This window comes from Acanthopagrus latus, chromosome 2 (assembly GCF_904848185.1).
Source record: "Acanthopagrus latus isolate v.2019 chromosome 2, fAcaLat1.1, whole genome shotgun sequence".
NCBI classification, from domain to species: domain Eukaryota; kingdom Metazoa; phylum Chordata; class Actinopteri; order Spariformes; family Sparidae; genus Acanthopagrus; species Acanthopagrus latus.
This window is the reverse complement of record NC_051040.1, coordinates 8,963,697-8,976,037: the sequence shown is the minus strand read 5'-3', so window position 1 is coordinate 8,976,037 and position 12,341 is coordinate 8,963,697. Positions and strand designations below refer to the sequence as shown.

Genomic DNA, 12,341 nt, shown 5'->3' with positions numbered 1-12,341 from the left:
GGAAGAGGATAATTAAAGGACGATGATTTTTTTTCAAGGCAAATTATCTCAGAAATCGAGCACCGCAGGCCCCAGTGGGCTCTAAGTACATATTATGCATATCAATCACACAGTTCAAAGGTTTAAGAGTATTTAATCTGGTTCTGGGTTCTCTTAAGATGGGTTGGATCATCATGCAGCTGCATTTAATTGCAGCGGAATTCATCTTGCAGGTGGCTGTCACATAGGGGCACCATTGCCACCGATCAGACGATATAAGCGGTTGCTTTAAAACTGTACTTGCGTCTCAAAAGTGGCATAAACAAAGTGATAAGTGTGGTAATTCCTGACACAAAATGGATTATAAACTCTCTGGAGTCAAGTACAACCGCCTAAAATATTTACTGAGGCGCACCAGTGTTACTTAATAGGGACTGGCTGGTTTGATTTAATGCATCAAGCCCAACAAATAAATAGCACAAATTTCAAGAAATCTGAAGACTCCCGATTGCTCCACACAGATCTGATGTTTCTCATCTGCAGCTACTTGTGTCAGTTCAGAGGATCTTTAAAGGTCCAGTGTGAAAGATGGCATCTATTGGCAGAAATGGTCTGTAATGTTATTAAGGATTGAGTCTTTTGTGTCAACAGCATGAGCGGGTCGTCTTCCTGTGAGTCTGCCCATTGATTTATATAAAACTAGATACCAGATGCAAAGATTGGCCTCGCGTATACGGCAGAAAAAAAGTTTTCTAGTTTCCACGTTTACTTCCTGGTAACGCAGCTCACTGAATATGCGTAGTAGAGTTTCCCCCACTGGCCCCACCCATGCGTTCCCGCTTGACCAACTGACTTAACATTATGATGATGTCACTTTTTTCTCAGTTTATTGGACGTTTTTATAATACAAAACCTCCGTGCATCAACATTCATAATAGAAAGAGCCATAATCAACCTTGTTCCTGGTGTCTCTTTTATGATGCCGGTCTATTGGAGAAAATGCTTTTAGGGGCCCAGAGCAGACAAACAATGGACCTTTAAGCTCAGAGTAAAACTTATTTGCAATAATTCTCCTTTCATTTTCACAAGTATTTCGGACACCATAAATTCATACTGATGCTATAAATCATACTGTATATCTTGTATGATCAGCTTAACCGCACTACTTCTTGTGACTGGTCCATGATTATCTGGGGTCCTCAACAGACTGACCAAACCAACCAGTCAAAGCGCCAGAGCAGAGATCAGTGGCTTAGTTTCCAGACACACAGATTCACTTCTGGACACAGAGACACTGCCACAAAATCATCAAATTACTCATGAAGAGCTCTCGGATTTAAGAATAATGATCGAGCCCTCAGCGCTGAGGATGGCCCCATAGGAGGACTCCCTCCATCCTAATGGATTTTCTTCTTTCCAGAGTAATTCTTAATGCCCTGACTCTCCTCCAACCCAGATGGTCAGTAAGCCACGCCAGTGCCAATCTCCTCATTTTGTAATTAGCAGCATTTAATACACAAGGAACTCGAAGAAACTAGCGTCACCCGAAGGAGCTACCAGGTCATGAGGGACGGCAACGGCTGACGTCACACGGAGAGAATGGACGGGGGCGGGGGGGCTGCGTGATGATGCAAACCTCTGCTGAGTGAATATTGGATAAGTCACACATCAGAATGTCATATCTACCATGTCAAGAGGAAATCCAATAATGTTTTTTCCTCCTGTGGATGGAGAAGTGGGAGAAACGAGAAGTGCCTGTGCCCTCATTTTAACATCCAGCACGCCCCAGTGAAGATGAACACCACGTGGACCTCATGAGGTACTGCACACAAACCCACACACACACACACACACACACACACACACACACACACACACACACACACACACACACACACACAGGAAAATAGATTCTGAATCTGTGTCTGCTGCATCTGTTTATGCCACAGTGAACATCCCACAGTGCACAAAAGGTAAACAATAAAGTCTGTCTGGTCCTCTGTGAGCTGGAAATGGCTATTAATAGCCTGTCCTCTAATTTAATTAACCCTCATTTCAACACATGGTTAAAATCAATCTCTGCAGCCAGTGAGAGACGTAGAGGGGGATTGATGTTAGAAATGTTGAATCAGGCACAGAGTCAGCATCCACACATCATCCCGGATGCTATCTATCTGCACTGCAGCTATGCAGATCGGTGGATGCATCGACCACTAATGGACTGCTACGCTGCAACTAGGTGATAATCATCATTACTAATCCTGCACACTCTGCCCTTCTGTCCACGCAACAGTGACCACATATAGGACTGCATGTCCAGTCTGAGGATGACTGCATGTGAAGGCGGTTCATTATGAAGTCCACGCTCTCATGATTTTAATTTGGATATGCACTGAGAGAGGATGCAATCAGTTCATTACAGCCTCCCAGTGAGGAGATCATCAACCGTATATATACACATCAGTTGTACCTGTGTCCTCAATACAGTTTTCTTACATGATTATCTACGGCACGATCAACAGGTTTCACATTCGATTTATAGAACAGTTTAATATGGATGGAAATCAATGGCTGTCTGTGAAAAAACAAAAACGTCAGCTTGGGTTGTCTTTAAATCTGCTTCGGATGAGAGATCCAGAAGACACAGCACAGCAGCTTTCATTTGGAGCCAAGTGTCTGTTCACTAAAATATCTAGCCTATATCTTGGCTGGCAAATCCTCCCCCATGTTCATCCGGTAAGATGCTGGCTTTTGTTTTTGGTGTTAGGTGAGTATGCACAGTGGGTCTATTAGAGCGCTTTAACTGAAAACGGAAAATGATCCAACAACATTGTTAAGAGTCAGCCATAAAACAATGAATCAACCCCTTTATAGTCTAAACTTGTGTAAATCTGGTTGTGGTAAAAACAATTGGTAACCTTAAAAGCAGTCTCCCGGCATATAGCCCTGGATGAGATAAACTACGGACTCATCACACACGACTAGAGTCACCAGGGGACCTGATGTGATTTAGGGATGACCACGTCACGTTTGTGCTCTCATGTGGCACTTTCACATGCGATAAGTGATGCTAAGTGATTACTCAGAATCAATGAAATCATCTGACGTTAAGGCTCCATGTAACAACGAGTTTCATGAAGCAAGTCGTCTGTTGTTCAGCGGCCACATTATCTGTACAGTTCCAAGGTCGATTTGCCTTCTTTCTACAGGAATAACCAGCATAAACAGAAATTTGCAGCTCATTTAAATCAAGTGACAAATGCTTTGTGGCTGTACATGAATACATTGGCCTTTTGTTGCTTTTAACCGTCAATACCATCGACCTCACAGACCAGCTGCTGCATGCTGTTCAACCTATTAAGAGCACGCGATCAAATTTCCCACTTGTTCAACAACAAATCATCGACATGTCGATCAGCGCTGCTGCACTGTACAGTATCATCACATGACCTCAGTGCTGGTACATAATAAGGGTGGCATTTTTACTTTACAAGTCACAGACAAGGAAGATTCGCCCAGGATTAAGATCACAGACGTCCCCTGCAATTAAGACAAATTACCAGAGGTCCCTGGGTAATACTGAGGACATCTAGCACAGCCCGAATAGGGCTTGAGGGTGAGCCAGCTAATAATTGTTTTCATTAAAGATTAATCAGGCAATTACGTTCTTGATTAGCCTGTAAAATATATGAAAGCATCAGAACATCCCCATCACATGTTATACCCAGTGTTTCACCACCACCCCTTTCCTGCATGTTTGAGATGTTTGCCCACCACAACACACCTGATTCAAATGTATGGGTCGTTATCAGGCTTCAGCAGAGCTCGATGAGGAGCTGATCACTGAATCAGACGTGTGGAAGCAGGCAGTTGCAGATCCCAAGGTCTTTATAACTGCATGTATTGTCAAACAAGCTGTCCAAACTTTAAAAATGTTACTTTAACTATCATATAAGTCAAAGAAAAAAGGCACATGAACAGATATGAGAGGCTGGAATCACCAAATCTTTTGGAATTGTTCCTTTAAGTATTATTTCAATTCATCATCAAAATCCCTGCTCATTTTCTGCTGATTGACTTGAATTGTTTTCAGCTTTAATTTGGACAGTTCTTGAAAAGCCAGTTCACAAGTTGACGGAGTGATTGACGATTCAACCGGATGCTCTTCGACAGGTGCTTCCAACATATCAGCAAAACAGAAAAAAAAATGGCACGGACCTGCCAAAAGATTTCCTCCCAGCCGGCACTTCAGACAGGATTTTTTAAACTTCATGTTATTATCAAGAGGCTAGTATTAGAGAGCTGAGTAATTGTGCCCAATCTCAAGAGCCCAAGAGCTTCTTCATAGCCAGGAATCTGAAAAGGAGAGGCGAAAAAGAAAAAAGAAGGAAAAAAAAACACTGTCTCTGCCTTCCACTCTGTATTCAAAAACCGGTGTGACGTCAAGACACTGGGCTGGTGCTGCGGCTCCAGGTGAGCCTCTCGCAGCACCGGGCCGGCTGCTGTGTGCATTGTGAGTAGCTGCTCCCCGACACAAGCCCAGTGTGCTTCCCCATGACAAACAGCTATTAAATTTAAATTAACACTGTTTTTGCATGATCAAATAAAATAGCAGAGGTCACGGGCTGAATGCATTAGCACACGCCTCTGTAGCGTTCAGAGAACATTGTGGTGCTGCTTGTCGAGCAGGCTGTCTGGGGACCATTTGCCAGCACGACGACGACGCCACACAAAGAAAAGCTGTTGCTGTATAAAGTGTTTATCATGTCATAAACGGAGGTAGGACCTGGGTTTTGGGGAATCACTGACAGCATCAAACACTGGCAAATGGTTAGCTCTCACTATATTCACCTGTTCAGAGAGAGAGAGAGAAGGAAGCTGAGGGAGGAGGGGGAGACTGTTCATCAGCATCCTTCGGCCCCTAGCTATTTTTAGCTCGACGCTGAATCTCAGCAAAACAGCAGGTAGGCTTCCCATTTATTTTATTTGGACAGAACATAAAAAGAAAAGAAAAAAAACACCTCTCATCGCATCCAATTTCCTCAAAAAATATGAGGAATACAAAATCTGAAATGGTGCTAAACCTCACACAGAGCCCCGGAACGGTCTATGAATCTAAGGGGAGGATGAGCAGCAGGGGTCAGGTCGACTCTGGGAGAAGGGACGACGAAGATGAGCCAGGCTGATTAGAAAAGCAAAAGTTAAAGAGATTTGGCAGCGTAATGCCTCTCTGGCTTCCAGCAGCAGCTAATGCAGTGGGGGTGGAAGTACTGTAGCTCAAGGAAAGAGAAACAGGTGTGTAACTGTAGTGCTTCAGTTCGAATTCCCACACCGGCTGATTAAATTGAGGGCCCCGTTAAGAAGATGCACCCTCTGTTGTAATTCCTCAGTGGCCAAAGAAAAGACTGAGACGTCCGCAGGTGTGAAAGTGTTTGAATGAGAAGCAGGGCGCAGCTGGGAATGAGCATCTGTATTTCCCCCCGCTGAAAGAACAATTAAATGAGAAAAATTTAGTGAACTGGCCGACAGCCAGTTGGCAGCTTTGACTGTTTACTCAGCAAGATTCAACAGCTATGCTAGCAGCTCTGTGAGCCCGTGGGCGTTAGCTCAATAGTTAGGGTTTCGTTTTTTTAGTGTGCAAAAAGGTCTCAATGTGATTGTGTTTCAACATAAGGTAGCTTCATGTTTTTTAGTTTCCACTTCATAGTGGGAAAGAGCAAGAAGAAATGGTTTATTTCTACTTATTTTTGCCAACTTTAGCCCTGATTCTTTACTCACCGGGACTTCCACAGCGTTGAACACAACTTGAAGCAGAAACAGACAACTTTTGAAAATTCTCCTCTCCTAGCTCTCGGCGGCCACTGTCAGTATTAGCAGCATGGCTAACGCAGTGCTAGGGCAGCACAAACATCCGGTTTCATCAGTATGTAGGTTCTGTTACTGACTCATAAAGAAAGAATGTTTTGAACAGTCTCATGTTCCAGTGTTAAGGGGAGACACATATCAGCGAGGGAACAGACTTTAACACAACACCGGCACGCCCTTGTTTGAGTGATTTTTCCGTGTGCTCGCTCTTGTCTCACCGTGGTGTCTGTCACTCTCCCTCTTCACCTTCTTTGCCTCCTCAGTGCAGTGTAGAGTTTCCCCTGTTATTCAAGTTGTTCCACCGTTACCCGGGGATGGCGCCCTGGGAGAACAATGCCTCTTCTGTTTTGTTTACGCAATGGCAGGAGCGCTTCCTTTATGCTGTAATGTGACTTTCATTTTTGAGGAAGAAATCCATCCCAGTGGCAGCCAAACTTCACATGGTGTAATTTTATTAATTTATCCATTACACTATGTAATAAGCGTTCACCTCAGAATGGCAGGTTAAAGCAAAAGTTGTCTATTGCCAGTTTAACTTTAATTGTGTACTGACCAAAACATTGATTTGATCTGAAACCTAACCAAGCAGTTCTGGTGCCTAAAGTAAAGCAAACTGCAACTTTTTCACAACGTTAACTATGTAACCAATGAAAGGCAATTATGAAACATCTTTCCCATCCTAGCTTATCGTGTTAGCTTTCTAAAATCTTGTCCTGATGGCGGCACCAGATAGAAAGGTCAAGGGTTCAACAAAGTCAGCAGGATTGAGCCTCTGTCGACCATGAATTTCGTTGGAAATTTCACAACAATTCCCCCAACGTTTGTCGAGAAATTTCAGACAAAACTGTTCGAGAGAAAAGGGTCAAAAAAAGTCATTTGGGGTTCATCCTCTGGGAAGCATGGATATTTGTACAAGACGTTGATTGTCCCCGGATTCATCATCCGGGGACAATCAACGTCTGTGCAAACGTTCATGGTGATCCATCCAATAGTTCAGTCTTCCAGTTTGGACCAGATCCGTTAATATGATTTTAAATTAGTCATAGCTCCTTCAGTTCGAGGACTGAATCTTTACTCAGCACAGCCCTCATGATTCCTAAATTCTTATTACTCTGCTCAAATTATCTTTCAATATTTGAATGATTAAACGTGGGACTCTCATCGGTTTTAATTGACAGCCACTGAATCTGGGCACAGATCCACGGACGTTTCTGCAGAAAGCTGAAAGAAGACACCACAAACTGTAAACACTTAAATAGTCCATAAACGCTGGTTGTTAAATACACAGCACGCCTTTGTCACTCTCGCTTTTTACAGTATTACACAGTGCCTATTCTTGATAATAATGCAGTTTATGCTTCGTAAGTGAATGAAGACAGAAAACTGAAATTAGAATTAAGAAGTGTGGGATCCCCTGCAGCCCTCTTATAATTGAAAATGACTCAGATAAGATCTGCGTACGTAATTGAAAGTCATGAAATTAAAAAGTCTGTCCTGGCCATATTGGTGGGACTTTGAAGAATATTTCCATGAGAATCACTCTATGTCACAAGTTGTGCTGTGAACTGAGGTCAAGCGACATTTAATGACACACTGCATGCTTGAGATATGAGTGTACCAACAGTAACCTCACACATACTGCACGCTGCCATCAATCTGCCACCGGCCTGCTGGAGCATCGCAGGGTTAACATGATTTTATAGAGCTCGGCTGAAATAATTTAAGGCCCTCACAGTGTAGTTTCCATTAGTGAGTGAATTTTACGGTGTGGCTCAGTGCAATATAATTAAGATTAACCGGAGAAGACATCCAGTTGCAGCCGGTGTTATAAAGAAAAAAAAAAATGTTTTCCCGTGCAGTCAGAGGGTCTAATTTGTCTTTGTAAGATTGTCTTCTAAAAATAGGACTGCTTGATTTCTCGAGTAAAACACACACACGGTGAATTAAGAGACTACACCGATATCTACATGTACAGAAATGTATATTTAGACCAATTAGTACACAATCAACATGCAAACAAACCCAACCCAAAATATCTGCACTTCAGTTTCAAAATGAGAAGAATATTAAGCATCATCCCTTATATATTTGTTTCGTGAGAAGGATGATTTACAACCCATTTATTGGTTTTGTGAGTCTGCTGTGCCAGTCTTTCTTCAAATCCTCATAACTCGATCTCAAATTGTTGTGACATTGCTAAAGATTGTTAAAAGAGTGGTCTATCGATTTGGCAATGCACTGTTAGCCTCACAGTGTGGGCTAAAAAAAAAAGGGAAAAAATCAGTAACAAGAGACTTCTTTTTAATGTAAATGCCTGCCGCCTACAATACCCACAGTGCAACTGGATCCCCAACAGTATGCTAGCAATGACCCGTTATTGTCAGAAAAACTGACTTGGAAAGCAGCTTACAACTACCCAATTTTTTTGTTTCTCGCTAGGCGGCGACCTCTACTGGCTGTAGCAGTTCTCGCGGCAGCAAAGGAGGAAGTCAGGTAGTGAGTAGCAGAAAGAGCGAAAAAAAGTCCACATAGGGTGTAGGCTGGGGTGCACAGGACTTTCATTCAGGAGACCAGAGTGAATTATCTGAACCTACTAACATATCAAAGTTAGCTCACGTGAATCATTTAACTGCAGCTACATACGTAATGACGGTCTTTCCAGTACGTGTATCGCTGCAAGAATCATGATGTTTCGGGAGCGATGATCTACTGTGTGTTGTTTTTCCAGAGTGGTTGTCAGTCATCCTGTTAGATAAACTCACTTCTTTCTAACTCCACACCACCAGACTCCTTTCATTTACACGCTTATGGTCTCCAGACCAAACCAACCCAATATGCAGCAGTACTTCCAAAAAACCTGTCAGACAGATTTTGATGTGCACAGTCACGAGAGATCCCCTTCAGAAAATTCAATATGTGTGTAGTGACTTTTTAGGAAAATGATGCAAGCCAGAGCGTCTCCACTTGGTTTTGGGAGCGCTAGTCTTTGTCAAGAATAGCTCACTCACTAAAAGCAGCATGGATACAGTCTACAATAGCAACACCGGAGCGTGGGAAGTAGCAGATACAGAAAATACATTCTTTCGAAATTCACAGAGCTGAAGGGAGATTTTATGTATCAGTCCAGAGTTGAATGGGTCAATACGACTCCGCACCTCAGCCTGGCACTTTTTCTGAATCAGCGTGTTGAAAAAAAGGAACATATTTCATGCATATATTTCTGGAGACTTTCCACTGTGTATGTCACTGCACCCTTGTGTAAAGGGAGGAAGCTTCTGAGGCAGCAATATTTTGAAGCAAACCCAAACCCAGACCTCGCTGAATGAATAAAATATCCCCTCTCTGGTGACACTCGTTACTGAGAGTCTAAATGATCTTATATTCTATCGATCCCTGCAGGGAAATTCCCCCTCCGCTCTCGCCCCACGGAGAAAGGTCAGAGCACAAAGGCCACATGCAGAGCAGAAAGCCTGAAGCATGGATGGACTTCAGTCGACTTGCTCAGAGGCTCTTCAGCAAGGCAGATGCACGACGGCACAAAGAAATCCAAGCCAGGACCTCCGGCTGAAGAAAAGTCACCCAGACATTTCAAATCAAAACAAACCAAAAACAGAAACGTGTGTCCTGTACACAAAGTATGAAAAATGTGCAGCTGCACCGAGAAAGACAACAAATCCAAGCACGACTTAAAAGCACTGTTACATTAAACCAACAGCACAATGCAACAGGTGGCACGTCTGAGCAGCAGAGGAATCCTTTTGAACGGGCGACAAAAAAACAAAAAACCTTTTCATGCTGCAGAAATGTCACGACTTCAGACGGCTCGCTCATTCTCTCCTGTCAAAACTCTCTCACATACCACACATCCAATTTAGCAATCAAATGAGCTGCATGAAGGGCAGCCTGCTATTAATAGCAATGCACTGAACTCATCTGTGTTACTCCCTCACCATTCCTCCTGGTTTAACCTTGTGGCGTCTGTTTATTTTTCTGATTTACGGTCTGACGCTTCTCTGTCTTGTGTGACCTGGCTGGGAATCTCAGCTGCATTTGCAAAAGTAGTTTTTTTTTTTTTTTTTGCTGCGGTCACATCCTGAATTTCAATGGCTGCTTCTAAAAATAGTGTCACTCAATATTCAAGACAGGGTCAGCCACACAGCGGTGGACACACCGGTCTGCAGGTGTGTCTGTTGGTCAATGACAGCTCACCTGTCAATATTTGGTCAGTCAGACAGTTTTTTTGTAGTAGTAGGGTTTTTGTTTTTTGGTTGTTTTTTTTGCATTTGACCCTGCAGCGTCACCGAATCTCACGGGTCACACATTTCGTTGCAACACCAGGACAGGCAAGACACCACCACGGCTGGACCGGGTCTGTTTGCTGTTTGGACACGCATTCCTCCAGATCGCCTCCATCCGTCCGTGCAGCTGCGCGCGCCAACATCCAGCAGCAGCGGCACGAGACGCACGTTTTCTACCTGTGAGCACGAGACCAGGCATGCAGCGTCTCCCCCCTCTTACCTTTTCCTCTGCTCTCCTTTGACATAGTGTCGTCTCCAGTGTGCGCGTCTCGCTCTCTGCGGTCACTCAGCAGCTTAAAAAGCCGTCGCGTCGTTCCTCCTCTGCGCTAGATGATGTCGGATAGTTAATCAAAAAAAAAACCAAAAAAAAAACATAAAAAAAAAAACCAAAAAAAAAAAAAAACAGCGGCTCTGCCTCCCTCCCGTCCCCGCTGCACCTTGACGCCGCGCAGGGTGAAGCAGCGACAGGAGCCGTGGAGAGGGAAACCAGGATACAAGAAAAAAAAAACCACACAGAGAGAGAGGGGACGTGCAGCAGGGCGCTCATTCACCTGTGTCAAGTCCCTCCGAGCATCGACCCGCCCCTGCCGCACTCATACTTTGGGTAATTTGTTGTATCTGTGCAGACTTGGCTCACATGTCATGCCTTTCCCTCGGCAGCTCCGCGTCTCCTCTGCTCGCCTCTCTCCGCCGCTAACATCAGCCGGAGTTCCTCCGAAACGAGCCTCCGTCTGCAGCTCGACTGCCTCCAGCGGTGCGCGCACGTCCGCGGCTGCTGCTGCTGCTGCTGCTGCTGCGGCTGAAGGGCGTCCGTCCTCTTCCCCCTCACACCGTCCCCTGACTTTGCAAATAAAAAAATAATAATGCTCAAGAAGAAGAAGAAGTGTCGCCGAATGAAGACCCAAACACAGCTGCTCAAGTGAATTCAGAAGCTTTAATCAGCAGCTGGTGTGTTTCGTCACTGGCACGACTCATTTCATCAGAGAGTTTTTCACATTTCCAATCTGACTCCCGTTGGATTTTTTTTTTTTCTTATCTGCAGGATCACAAGTCTGTTGACAAATATCACATGGATGAGACATTTTATTACATTCAAAGCAAACAGATGCAGCGCGTGTTGTGATTCCTGGCTGTGCAGGGTGTGGTTGGCACTGTATGAAGAGCTGTGAGGTGCATAAATCACAAGTCTGCACACACGTTTACATACAGTATGAAGTAGGTCAGTCTGAGCGCCACACATGCACGTGTTGTCTCCCGTGTTTAATGCAGTACATCCATGTTGAAATAGTTTATTGTCATGAAAATATGGTAATGAAGAGGAATGAATCACATCAGAATCAGCAGTCACACTGGATGAATCAATAATGTTTCAGGACTTCTCTCATGATGAAACACAGCATGTTTCCATCCAACACACATTTTCTTCAAACTATGGAAAAAAGGGTCTCAGGACGGTTTTTAACTCAAACAATGCATGCTGGGAAGTCTGCAAATATGCTGATTGTGTTGCTTTAAAGTGTTTTTGAAACAGTATCTTGATTCCTCTGATGAATGTAAATCACCTGTAACAGCAAAACGAGACCATCAGCGAAAGTATTTTTACATGGTTATTATTAATCATTATTGATCACATATATCGCATATAAACACATATGTGTGCCATCCATCCTGCGGTCTTTCTTACACTCACAAATGCTGTCTTTACGACAGCTGGCACTGGTGTAATACCACGTTTGTCAAAAGGGGGCGCTAGAATCAACAAAAGCTTTACTTTAATGAGATTTAATGAACTCTGTAATGCCCTTTTTCCATCACATCTGCCGGCCTGGCCCGACTTTGACTCGCCACAGCAGGCAGGGATTTGCATTTCTGCCACAGCTGGGCTCCCTGCTTGAACATGTGTCTGAAACCAGTGACAAGCTTGTCCTGATCCCCATAGAACTGTCGAAGAATCATTGTTAAGAAAGTGGTTACGCTAAGCACATTTTATTTCTTATAACTTCTCCCAAAACTTCTCCCATTAATTAGTGAGTTAAAAGCTTTCACTGTGAAGCAGCATTCAGCAAGAGTTTTGTTTCCACCAGCAGCGACTAACATCAGTGTTGAAGTGGACTGATAACAACGGAAATAATCCAAATTCAGTCGCAGTTAATGTATAATTACATCAGGTTAATGAGTAAAGGTAAATTGATTCCATGA

At 43.7% G+C, this 12,341-nt stretch overlaps 1 protein-coding gene across 5 annotated transcripts in view; it reads right to left on the bottom strand.

Moving 5' to 3' along the window:
• pitpnm3 (PITPNM family member 3) overlaps window positions 1-11,755 on the bottom strand; it is a 92,692-nt gene extending 80,937 nt beyond the window's left edge. For 2 of the 5 annotated variants that reach the window (XM_037083540.1, XM_037083579.1), the window contains exon 1: window positions 10,363-11,755. In XM_037083540.1, coding sequence (XP_036939435.1) covers window positions 10,363-10,387 — 25 coding nt within the window. In that variant the 5' untranslated portion in view covers window positions 10,388-11,755. The remainder of the gene's footprint in view (window positions 1-10,362) is intronic. The other 3 variants (XM_037083560.1, XM_037083550.1, XM_037083570.1) reach the window with 3 other exon arrangements.
• Between the last annotated feature and the right edge of the window lie 586 nt (window positions 11,756-12,341).